At 54.5% G+C, this 12,394-nt stretch overlaps 1 protein-coding gene across 6 annotated transcripts in view; it reads right to left on the reverse strand.

Annotated features, from left to right (window-relative positions):
• CAMK2A (calcium/calmodulin dependent protein kinase II alpha) overlaps positions 1 to 11,197 on the reverse strand; it is a 61,475-nt gene extending 50,278 nt beyond the window's left edge. For 4 of the 6 annotated variants that reach the window (XM_019734372.3, XM_019734371.3, XM_074313755.2 and 1 more), the window contains exon 1: positions 10,642 to 10,852. In XM_019734372.3, the coding sequence (XP_019589931.1) occupies positions 10,642 to 10,703 (62 nt within the window). In that variant the 5' untranslated portion in view covers positions 10,704 to 10,852. Of the gene's footprint in view, positions 1 to 10,641 lie in introns of all 6 variants that reach the window. The other 2 variants (XM_019734370.3, XM_019734369.3) reach the window with 2 other exon arrangements.
• Positions 11,198 to 12,394: the final 1,197 nt, after the last annotated feature.

Genomic DNA, 12,394 nt, shown 5'->3' on the forward strand with positions numbered 1-12,394 from the left:
TGTGAGGCCTGTGTGAGTGTGGGGTGGCATGGGCAGGCCCTGGGAGCGCCCGTGAAAGTGTTCCTGAGTGCAAAGGGGTTGAGGCAATGTGTCTGCCCACAGGTGTGTGTCGGTAGCCCGGTCAGTGCATATGATAGGCCCACTGCCAGGCATATGGCTCCAGGTGTGACAAAGCATATGTGTGTCACCCTGGGTATGAAGTTTGTATCCATATTAGCAAAAGGATCACAGAACATGGGCAGCAAGGGGTGTGTGTGTGACAGAGACAGACAGACAGATACTGCAGGAATGGAATCTCAGGTCTCAGTCATGCTTGGAGGTCTTGGGCAGGGGTCTGCATCAACATGGCCTCAATTTCTTCATCTGCAACATGGGGTTGGGGTGGGGATGAGGTTAAATAGCAGAGACCTTTCCATGCTTAATATTCTATACCAGCACCGTCTGGCAGAACTTTCTGTGATGATGGAATTAGTCTGTGTTGTCCAGTGTGGCGGCCACTAGCCTCATATGATGAAAACACTTGATATGTGGCTAGTAGGGCTGAAGCATTGAATGTTTAATTTTATTTCAGTCAAATAGGTATATGTGGCTAGTGATCCCCACATTGGATAGCGAAGTTCTACGTGGACAAGAGCAGGCTGTCCTGAACCAGACCAACCAAGTTCAAATCGCGGTTCAGCTGCTTACTAGCAAGTCACTTAACCTTGCAAGTCTGTTTCTTCCCACTGTAAAATTAGATATGAACAGTGCCCACCCTGTGCAGCTTTTTCAATGATTTGATGAGAGAATAAGGTATGCAATGGGTTAGCACAGTCCCTGGAGTACAGTAAATGCTCAGGAAACAACGCCTTTTATAGGCATCATTACCTACGGAGTGATGAGAACAGCTGGCATCATCAGAAACAAAATGGACCTTGTTTGCCAAGCTCAGGGAAAGAAGCAAGCTAGGAGAGGAGGTGGGGGCACGGCGAGGAGGGGAAGGGGCTGCTCCCCCAGGCAGAGCAGCCTGCCCCCTGGGTGTGCGTTGGCATAAAGGAGGTCAAGCCCTACTCTCCAAAAGACAGATGGAGAGGACATAGTGAGAGTGGGTCCAGCATGGCTGAGAATGTGGGAACGTGCTAATGGGCTGTGAAAAGCAAGATTCACACTGGGAAACTGCTTTCTGGCTGCTAGGCAGGCACAGTGTCCTGGGACTTGCTGACTGCCAGCCCGTAGGGGCTCGTCACCCTCTTTGGCCTGAAACATCCCCAAATGCTGACATGGCAGCCAGGTGCAGCACCAGGAGCCTTTGATGGGGAGTGGAAAGACCTGGGTCCTCACCCACTTTGGCTACCAACTCACCTATCCTTCTGGGCCTCAGTTTTCCCATTTGAAAGATGGAAATGAGGAATCCCAGCCCCACTTCCTCCTGGGCCATTTGGGAGAAGTCTCTGCAATGTAGTGATGGGATGAGGCGGCCGCTACCCAAGACTGGTTACTGCCAACATCCTCTAGAGCAAACCCTCTCACCTTGACCCAGAGCCCAGGACATGCCTGTGGACCTCAGCAGACAGGAACACTGTTTATGGGGACTGGTGGGAGACGGCACAGTCTCTGAACCCTCCCCTCACTCTACTCCTTGGGGGTCTGGTTGTCAGGGGTTCTGACAGTCTTGAGGGTCTCCCCTTCATTGGCTACTTCCTCAAACATACCCAGGTCTCCCCCATTCTGGAAAAATAAACAACCGCCTCGCCCCCAAAAATGTAGAAACTAAGAACCTTTCTCTCGACCCAGCAGCCTGGGCCACTTCCTTCCTCTCTTCTTTGCTGCCAAACTTCCAGAACAAGTGTCCGACATCCGCTGCCTCCTCTTCCCACCTCCCACACCCATGAACCCACCACAATCTGGTTCCCACCCCCGAGCTCCCAGGAAGGAAAGCTGTGCCAGGCCCGCCCACCCAATGCCCCCCCCACAGCCGCAGCCAACTGAGCCTGACACACCTGGCCTGCCCCACACCAGGTGGTGGTTAGCCCCAGTGACCACCCAGTTTTGAGGCCCTTCCTCCCTTTTGTTTCTAGGTCACTGTGGGCTCCCTGGCAACCGCCCCTCCCACAGTGCTTTCACTTCCTCATCTTCCCCCCCATTATGGCTGCTCACTGTTCTCTCTCCACCATTCTCTTACCACTTCTCCCTTCCTGCCATCTGCCCAGGCCATTAGCTGGGATCGCTGGGGAGGCTCTGGGCGTTCATGACCATACCTAAAACTTTCATAAAATTATTCTGTCTGTGCATTGCTCTAGGCAGAGGAGGCATATTTTTCATTAGCATCACAAAGGATTCTGTGCCGCCGTGCCACGCCCCCCCCAAGTGGCAAAAGCCATGGACAATCATTCAAGATCGAACTCTGCTTCTAGATCGCCCTTCTCTCGCCAGAATTCTAGTCCCAGATTTCTAGGTACTTGCCCTCTTGCCTGCATGCTGTGTGACAGGCACCTCATAATCAAAGTCCTGTCTCCTCCCCAAAGCCCTCCCCACTCTCTGTTCCAAAACCTAAGCATTCTATCTCTCTGAGGTGAGCTGGATGATTTCAGAAGAGCCTGGTCACATGTAGACAGGGCTGTGATCTGTGAGAGGTTAGCATCCCAAACCTCTGTTGGTCAGTATCTCGCAGCCCCGGTTAGTTGATCTGAGCCCTCAGAACAGAGCAACGCCTGGGAGTGTGGAAGCCAGAGCAGATGGGGTTAGAATGTCCAGGGAAAGGACAGAGCTGGCGTAGGCCATCAGAGCAGCTCCACCCAACGGGCCAGAGTGTGGGCCACACGTGGCTGCTTCAGAAGCTGCACGCTCAGTCATATCTTACCTTTCCCAGTCCATAGGTGAAGAAAGTGAGGCTAAGACCTTGAACCCGGGACTCCTGCCTTATCGTCCGTTGCTCTTTCCAATACCCTACACTCTCAGATCAGAGGGAGCCCTAACGTGGGGTCCACAGGTGGGCTTTAGAGTAGGGAGATGTGTGGGAAATAATACACAACATTCTGTGAGTTGCAGTGCACGTGCCTTTTCCTAGGGATAGTGGCTGGGGTTCGTATAAGATTCTGTGAGGGCTCCCAGGTTCCCAAAACAGTTAAAAAGCTGGGGTCCGATTTGTTCAGAAACAAAAGGACTATCCTGTTTCCAAAACACCCACCTCTATGTACTTGAAGCAAATCTCTTCACCTGTTGGGGCCTCAGTTTACCCATCTGTGAAATCACCTGTTGATCAGTCATTTTAAAGCCCTCTCTCTCTATTTCTTTTCAAGCAGTAGTGCCCTTTCTTAATAAACAAACAAAACACAGCTATGCAGGTCCCCAAATGGCAAACAGAGCAGAGGAGATAGGGGCTGGGGCTCAGGACGCCCCTTGATTGGTTTTCTCTCTCTTCTCCCCGGCTCACCACAGCAGCTCTGCATAGAACTCCACACACAACGGCATTTTCCAGCCAGAAAATCCTGGGCCCTATTACTGAAACCGCAGCTCTCCCTCCTCCCAGCCCCGGCTGCAGCCGCCCACTCCCAGACTCCAGAAGATGCTGCAGGGACACAGTGTGTTCGAGCTGTCCCTCACACTGTCACACAACAACGTCCCCACCCCCCGCCTCAGGCCTGCCCCACGCCAACCCAGCAGAAGTCTCGTGGGGGACACAGAAGGCCTAGGGACCGGAAGATTCTGTTTGCTTCAGGGAACATTGAACCAACAGAAGTTCCTTGTTTTGGCTGTGCATGGGTTTTCTTGAATGGGTTACAAAAAAGGAAAATTAAAAAATACATATCCACAGAGCTTGGAGACAGGACCAGAGCAGGCAAAGCAGGGAAGATGCTGAAGGGCTGCTGCCTCTCCAGCCTGAGATGACCTCCTGGCTGACTCTGTCCACCTGCACACCCCAAAGGCCTTCAGAGGTGCAGAGTGAGATGCTCCAAGGTTTAGTAAGAGAGCCAAGCACTAGACTGGAGAGAGGCTGGAGTGCCACTTCTCGTGCGTCACTGGCTTCTGTGACCTCAGACGAGGCCCTGCCCTCTCTGGGCCTTAGTTCTCCATCAGTAAGACAAGGGAGCACTTCTTGCTCCGATATGTGAGTGGGACTGAGGATATTCTGGGCCCTACTCCATCTCCCACCTCCAGCTTTCAGCAAAGCATCTCATCGGTGAGCACAGACGGATGTGGAGGAGGAGGGAAACGGAGGCACAGGGTGGGACAGGGTTGTGAATGTGTATATCTCTGTGGCTCACTATATTCTGAGGACACGTCCATCTAGAGGGTAGAGGAGCAGTTCTGACCATTACAGGGTTCTTCTTTATGTTGACCTGAAATCTACCTCCCTGTTACTCTACACATTTGACCCTGCTCTGCCCTCTGGGGCCACATACAGCAGTTGACTCTATGCCCTGGGACCCTAGGACATCCCTGCAGAGATGAGGGGAGAGGATGTCTCCTCTTCCTCCTAATGTCCCCCAGCTCCTCAGCTGCCTCTTACTTGATTTGGTGTCCAGATCTTTGCCATCCTGCCTAGCCCCCAGACAATGTACAGGTTTTTAATATTCCTTCTAGGCCCAAGGTATCCAAAAATTGGGGGCAGGCTGAGCAGGCCTAAGAAGAGTGGGACCCCCGATCCCCTCAGGGAGGACATCCTCCATCAAAATACATACATCAGAGCCTTTGCCTGTGCTGTTTCCACTATTCTGAGGAACAATTTCCCACCTTCTTCCCTCTGACTCACTCTTATTCAGCCTTCAGCGCCCTATGTCACCACCTCAGGGGAGCCTTCCCTGACACCTTCCTTACCCTAACTAGTTGAAGTCTCTTTACAGCTTATAGCTCCATGTTTGTGCTCATGGTCCTTATCCAGTTGCATTTAAATAATAATTTCTGAAGTGATTTAATTAATGTCAGCTTCCCACTAGACTATGAGCCCCAGAGGGGCAAAGACTACATAAGTCTTGCATGTGGCACCTGCTGGGCTCAGCCCAGGGCTGGGAACAGAGTATGTGCTCAGGAAATGCTTGTTGAATGGATGTAAAAGTGGCAGACGTTCCTCCTTTTACGTGACCCCGAAACGACAAGGCCCTCAACATTCTCCAGCACAGAAAGTCCCAATAGCCTTATAGCCCATCTAACGCCTTGATGGGAAGCCATCCTCACACGGACCCTGGGCTGTGCCTCAGCAACTTGCAACATGCTCCGGGGCTGCACCAGGCTGACCTGGGAAGGGAAGCTTCCTACCATGTCACAGAGCAGCTCAGAAGAGAATGTGACATGGGCAACATGCATGCAGGAGAGTGTGACCTGTGGCAAAGGGACCCACAGAAAGAGAGGGAAGGGGAGAGAAAAACAGAGACAGAAACCAGAGACTCAGAGAAAGGGAGAGAGGGAAGGGGAGATAAAGAGGTGGGGGAGAAAGGGAGAGAGCGAGAGCGAGAGCGAGAGCGAGAGAGAGAGCGAGAGCGAGAGAGAGAGAGAGAGAGAGAGAGAGAGAGCAGAAGTCCAACCTAACCATCTTGCTCTCTCTGTACTGGGAGGTAGACTCGTGCTCGATGCCCAGTTGGAGCCAGTGTGTGTGCGCACACGTCCATATGCACTGGTGTGTGTGTGTGTGTGGTGTGTGTGTGCACTAGCAACAGGATGTGGGTGTTGCATTCCAAGGCTCTGCCCTCACCCCACTGACAGGGCTGAGGCCCCAAACTGTAGGGGTGTTGGCAGCAGTGTCACTGTGCTTGTGCAGGGAGGCAGGCGGGCAGGCGGGAGGCCTAGCACAGTGTCAGTGTCTCAGCCTATGTGGGGGCAGCTGTATGGGGGCGGAGGGCGGCCGCATGCCCCAGAACATGCACATGTCTGCTGCTCTGACGGCTTGCAGGAGAGGGAGGAATTGTCCCCTCCCCTGTCCCTGCCACCCCTCCTTAAGGACCTGCCCCTCAACTTCCCATCCTTGGCCTCTGGCCCCTGCACATCATCTGGTCCTCTCTTGGCTTTGCCACTGCTTCTCCCTGTGGCCTTGGCCAAACCATTTCTCTTTGGGTGATTGGCTCCATCATCTGTGCTATGAGTAGATAGTGTCCAGGGTCCTTCTAGTTCTGAGGTTCTGGGAATCTGAAATTTCCCATGTGCGCCTCCCACAGAGGGAGCTTAAAGAGGGCAGCAACTCTAATGGGGCATTTCAACATCTGCAGAAGTATTCTGATCCCATTTTACAGATGGTAAAGTGGAGGTACACAGAGGACAAGGGATTCACCCAGGGTGGCCCTGTAAATGAGAGGCAGAATCATGACTGGAAAATAAGTGACAGCTCAGAGTCCCCTTACCCACCATGCCACTACCCTTCTTCTTAATAGTGTTCCCCAGACACAACACCAGGAGGGGTCCCTCTCATCAACCTTCCCCCGTATGCAAGGTGCTGGAGACCTACATGCAATTCTAAGCACTGCCACCAGTGCCCTGAGCCAGTCATTCCACCTGCTCAGGCCTCGGTCTGCTCATCTGTGAGATGGATGAGTAAGCCCTCTGCCTCGCTCAGGGATGAGCTCATGGATGGAGAAGGGCCTTGCCAGCCCCAAAGTGCTATGAATGTGAGAGGTTATGAGAAGCAAAATAAAAGTACAATACCCGTCTTTGATGCCCAGGTGCCTTCTCTCTCCAGTGTTACATCATCAATCCTCCTAATAGCTCGGCCAGGGAAGGGCCATGTTGCTAAACATATTTTTCAGATATTAGAGTTTTTGTCTCCAGAGGGAACCTAAGCATCCAGGACCCTGGACACCCCCAGGGCAGGGTGCTACCTCTGGGCCCCATGGTTGCCCCCTGCTCAGCCCAGCCCAAGCCCAGTTCACAATACAAAGCCGCAGAGGTTAGAAGCCAGCTCTCTGCTCTCCCTCTGCCAACCTTGCTGGCCCCTGAAATCCCTCCCCCAGCCCCCACACCACCCTTGAGTCAATTTCAGATCTGTTTCTAGAGAGAAAAGAATGGGTTGCGCTAGCTCTCCAGTCTCCCTCCCTCCCTTCCGCCCTCCTTCCCTCTCCTTCTCTCAAGTAATATCTCCTTCAGAGGCTCTTTCTGTACAGCCTGGTGATTACATAGGCTGCAGGGCAATTCTTGGCCTCCCTAACCTCTCCTGGGAGTGGGATCCAAAGCCCAGAGAATGTCAGAGGCTGGAGGAGACATTGTCCTTCTCCACCTCCTGGAACCTGACCCCTTTCCCTGAGGCTGGTCTTCTTTAGAGAAAACCCATCTGCCAAGAGCTCTGGTCCAGCTGCCCAGGTCCACTCTGACACTGAGCTGGCATCTTCGCTGCAGCCTGCCTCCCAACAAGCTTCTCTGCTCCTAAGGTCTGGGTTTTCATTTCTCTCATCCCCTGGGAGGAAAGAGGATTGGGGTCAAGGGAGGAAAGAGTGAGTTACACTCTGAGACCTAAGTGACAGCCCCACCTCAACCCTCTAGGGGTCCTGGAATCAATTCCTGGCTTATCTGAATCAGATGCTGCAGTGGGACCTTCCTCCAGCAGTATCAAGAGGCTGCAGAAGCCCCTGCCCAGAGCCCTGACTCCAGCCCACACACCCCCAAGTGGCTGCCCACCATTCAGAGAGTGACAGCTTCTCTTACATCCAGAGCCATCCCTACCCCTGGGCTACTCGAAGCAAAGGCTGCAGTCACAAGCCAGGCCTCACAGGGCTGAGCACCAGGAAGCCCTCGAGAGGCACGAGCCCTGCTGTCCAGCTGGGCAGTCCAGGGCCCTGCAGAAGGAGGTCCAAGGCTCCCATGTCTTCTTGTAGAGCCCGCCCAGCTGCCTCTGCCAGTCACCCTGCCAGTGATCTGAAGTGGGCTCCTGGAACGGGGGCTCAGCTTCCCTGTGGTGACCGCAATGTCCTGGCTTGCAGGGACCGTGGTCACCCGTTGAAGGCTGGGTCCTGCAGGTATCTTTGGTGCTTCTCCAGACAGAAAAAGAGCTGTTGCCTCCCTGCCAGCCCAGGGGAGGCAGGGTTTGGTCAGCCCCTCTCCCAAGCCAGACAAACTCCAGCCCTGGGAAGCGATCCTTTCTCGAAGGCTGTGTGCCAGGTTTGTTACCACATCTTTCCGGGCACCATCTCATCTCATTCCCACAGCCCTTTTTTATCTGCAAATGATGGGGGGTTGGGACAGAGGTGCCATAGCCTTCCCAATGTCACAGAGCTATGGGGGGTAAAGTCTAGAGCCTGTGCCCTCTTCCGAGTACTGCCCATATCTGCCCCACTGGGCACTTGGACTGAAGCTGCTGTGCAGAGCAGGAGACACCCCCCTCCTCAGTGGTACCTGGTCTTTTGAACCCAGGCATCAGAGGTGTGGAGGCTCATCCCCTTTATTCCAAAACAAGCATCCTTAACCTGAGGCCCATCCACAGCCTTCCTGATGTCCTGACATCGCATGCAGCATTTTGTAGTTTTGCGCATTTTCCTGAGGAATGTAGACTTAGCCTTTCATCAGATTCCTGGAGGAATATGTGACCTAAAAAAGGTTAACAGCACAGATGGTTCTGGAAGGAAGAGGTCTGAAATTGATCAGACAGGTCTGGCCATGTCTGCCACCCTCGGTTTTCCTGCCATGGCCATACCAGGGCTCCCTGTCTCCTGAAGTGCTGCTGTGGCCCCTGTCCCTCCAAGTACCCTGGCAGGCAGTGGGGCTGAGGAAGCGCTCTGCCAAATCACCCCCATAGCACCCAGCCTTCAGCATCTCCGTCTCCTCTTGGGGCAAAGCATCCCTTTCCTTTTCACTTTGAGCACCTGAGTCACATCTCAACTCCATTTCACTGCGCTCTGTGACGCATTCCTCCCAGAACCCAGCCTTAGTTGCACCTTGAAAGGCAGCTCCCAGCTCATCAGGGAATCCTTGGGGTTCCAGTGGGCACAGGCAACCAGCTGAGACGGGGGTCCCTGCACAAGTCTGATGAACAGCCTCAGTCCTCCAGAGCGTCCCTCAACATTTTCTCCCTGCTCCCCCTCTACCCCCAGCACAAAAACACGCTCAGAAAGAAGTCTGCAGACCGGAGTGAGCACACGTCGGCTGCACCTGGGCGTATGAGGGAACGAGGGAGCTGGCCTGTAGGTGTCGGACTGCCTGGTGTGCAAGTGTGTGTGTGTGTGTGTGTGTGTGTGTGCAGGCAGCCTGCTTCCATACAGCCACAGGCCCACCTCCCACACATATGCAGACACCAGCATGAGCTCACACATGCCTACAACACCCACACTCCCACCCGAGCCTGTGGGCCCTGGCCTCACACGTGTGCACTTCCCGTGTGCATGGCCCTGAGTCCTCACACAGATGTGCATGTCTGTGACCTCCTAGGCACAGCGCTGTGCCCACGTCCCAGATGTGCCTCCTTACACAGACATGTCTGCACATGCCCAGACCTCACACACGTTAGCCTGCTGGTGGACACACAGCTCTGACCTGCCATACATGGGCACATAATGACGCATGTTCTCATCTTCACTCCCGTGCAAACCAGCCCACAGCACCCCGTGTGCCCCTTGCACACACCCCCCCTTGCAGGGCACACTTGCATTTTCAGGCCTTACACTTAAAGCACACACCAGCACCCCCTCTTGGTACACACACATGCACACCCTGTCAGCGCACACAAGTGTACCCCAGAGTCAGTCCTTATACAACACACATCAAATGCACACTTGTGTATGTCCAGATCTCACACCAGCACACCCCTACTTACAGGGCCCCTCTCTCCTGCACTCCGGCTGCTACAGCAAGAACCACCTGGACAGTGGAGCTGCCTTGCCCACGGGGCAGACTCTGCCTCCAAGCTGTACCTTTCCCCTGGATCCATCCCCAGATCCTCCACAAACCCTGCCGGAGGCATCCAGCAATGCTTCTGACACTCCACAGCCTACCGGACTATCCCAAGGGGCTCTTCTCCCTCCATCCTCCCACCCTTCTCTCCACACCAGTCATCAAAGGCAGAAAATGAGCTCTGGGGCTGGACAACTTTGCCAAGGGCCCAGAGCTGGGGTACCATCACAACACGAACCCCTGCAACAGCAGTGCTCCCCCCAACTTGCCCGATTGCTCTTCCCCTCCTCCCAACACCCAGAAAGCCTCACCAGTCACTCAGTTATTAACCCCTGCTGTACCAATGCCCTCACTTCTAGAGGAGCTGGGAGGGGGAAAGTGGGGAAAGGATGTGCTTACAGGGAGAAGTTGGCCACTCTGCAGAGTCGCTGCAGGTGTCTAAAGTCATGAAGGACTGCCTGAGGTGGTGAACTCTCTGTCACCAGAGGTATCCAAGTTGAGGCCAGATGGCCACCTCATGAGAAGCTCGACAGGGGGTTCCAGCCTTGGACTCAGCTGACAGGAAAATCCCTTTCTAACCCTGAGTTTCTAAGAATCTGTGTTTGCCCAGGTCGTGTGCATGTGTGTGCACTCCCTGGCATGCACCATCAACCCTTCACCCCTCCACACACATTTGTCCAGCTGGCCTTGGCACATCTGTGTACCCGCAAATATGCCCATGGCTCCCTCTGCACATACAAGTGCTCCCAAACACATGCAGCCTTCCTCCCTGTTTGAGCACAGGAAGCACCGCATGTGCACACCCCTGCCCGTGACACCAAGCCCCTGTGCCCTCCAGGACTCTAGGGTGCAACTCACTTTCCCAGTTCCTCGAAGAGCTGGTACTCTTCCGTGAAGCGAGTGCAGGTAATGGTAGCCATCCTGGCGCTGGGCGGGCAGGCAAGGCTGGGGGCTGGAGGACCAGGCTGGGGTACTGCTGTGCTGCTCCCGGAACTAGGGGCCACTCGCCTGCCTGCCCGTGCTTCCGAGTGAGAACCTAGAACCGGCTTGACTGATGAGCCCCAGGCTTCTGAGCAGGGCACTGTGGCTGCTCACAGCCTCGCGAGCCTTCGTCAGCATCCAGGTCCCCATGGCAACCACCTCCAAAACGCCCTGTTCCCGTTGCCCCGGTAACTGCCTCCCCAACACCTGCCTGCCTTCCAGTGAGAAACCTGCTCCAGGACACCCTGGGCCAACCGCACACAATACTGCAGGCCAGTGTGGGCCCAGAGGCAGGTGGACCCAGCACCCCCACCCCCACCCCCAAGGTGAGGGACCGGGGGAGGGGCTGTAGCAGGGGGAGAACAAACTTAGTCCACAAGTGATCTCTCTTCCCACCTCCCCCACCTCCAACTAACTGTGGGGCCTTCATAGCAGACAGGATGGGATTAAGTGGGGCAAAAAGGCAGTTGCCATGGTAACAGTGGATGCCACATTCCGGGATGGTCCCCAGGAAAGACAGGATGCAGTTACCCTGGCAACTTCATCTCTGGAGAGACAGGTATTGCCCCGTTGTCTTGGCAACAGCGGATTCTAAGGTTTACAGGGAACCGGTGGCTAATTCTTGGGGATCTCTCTCTCTCTCTGGATCACCGTAGTCTCTGTAACTGTCTCTCTGCTTCCCTCTGCATTTATTTTTTTTCCTCTGCCTGTCTTTCTCATGTCACTCTTGCTCTTTCTGCTCTTTGACACCTTGGCCATCACACTGGCACTCTAACTTGGGGAGGAAGTGCAGAGGAGAGGAGACACCAGGATTCTGGAGGGAACAGCCCTGGCTACCCGCTCACCCTCACCCCTCACAGCTGTAACAGTTGGTCCCCTCCTGAGGCCTCTTCCATAACCTCTCCCCCACGCCATGCCCCCAGAGGGACCATGGAGATCCGGTCTCCTGGGGCTCATGTCCCAGTTTCTGCTTGGGCTTCAAGTCAAGGTGAAAGAGGTGGAGGAGGCAGTGGGGAGGGGAGCATGGCCTGGCCTGGAGGGGAGTGGCCATGGAGCTCTCCTGAAATCCTCATCCCCAAATTGTGTTGTTCCTTTCCCAGCCGACTTAAGCTCTTCAGGGCAATAGCCATATCTGTGGCCCCAAAATCTTACCCCAAGGCCTGGGGGGTTAAGGAAGAAGAAGACTGGAGTTTAAGGACCTGAGTTCAATTCCACCTCCAACATTTATTAGCTGTGTGACCCTGGGAAAGTCACTGCCCCTCTCTGAGCTTCCAGCTCCCTTTCTACATAAGAGAACAAAGCTGCGACTGCAGAGGAAGGCTGTGTAGATGGAGTGGATTAATGGCTGTGGAGGTCTCCTTTTAGTCTCTAAAAGAGGCAAGGGGACTGTCTAAAGCACGAGCATGACCGCCTGCATCACTCCAACTTGGACTTAGAATCTCAGACCCTTCACACCCTCCCCCTCCACTCAAGGGCACTTCACAGCCCACCAGGCTGAGGTCTCATGGCAGCATTTGCCCACAATGAGCACAGGTCAAATAACGGGATCCAAACCCTCTGGGTTCCCAGCCCACCTCCTCTGAACCTCCAAATTGCCTTGCTGATCACTTCCCTTGCTGGACATGGTGTC

This window comes from Rhinolophus sinicus, chromosome 5 (genome assembly GCF_057876585.1).
Source record: "Rhinolophus sinicus isolate RSI-liver-muscle chromosome 5, RSI-T2T, whole genome shotgun sequence".
NCBI classification, from domain to species: domain Eukaryota; kingdom Metazoa; phylum Chordata; class Mammalia; order Chiroptera; family Rhinolophidae; genus Rhinolophus; species Rhinolophus sinicus.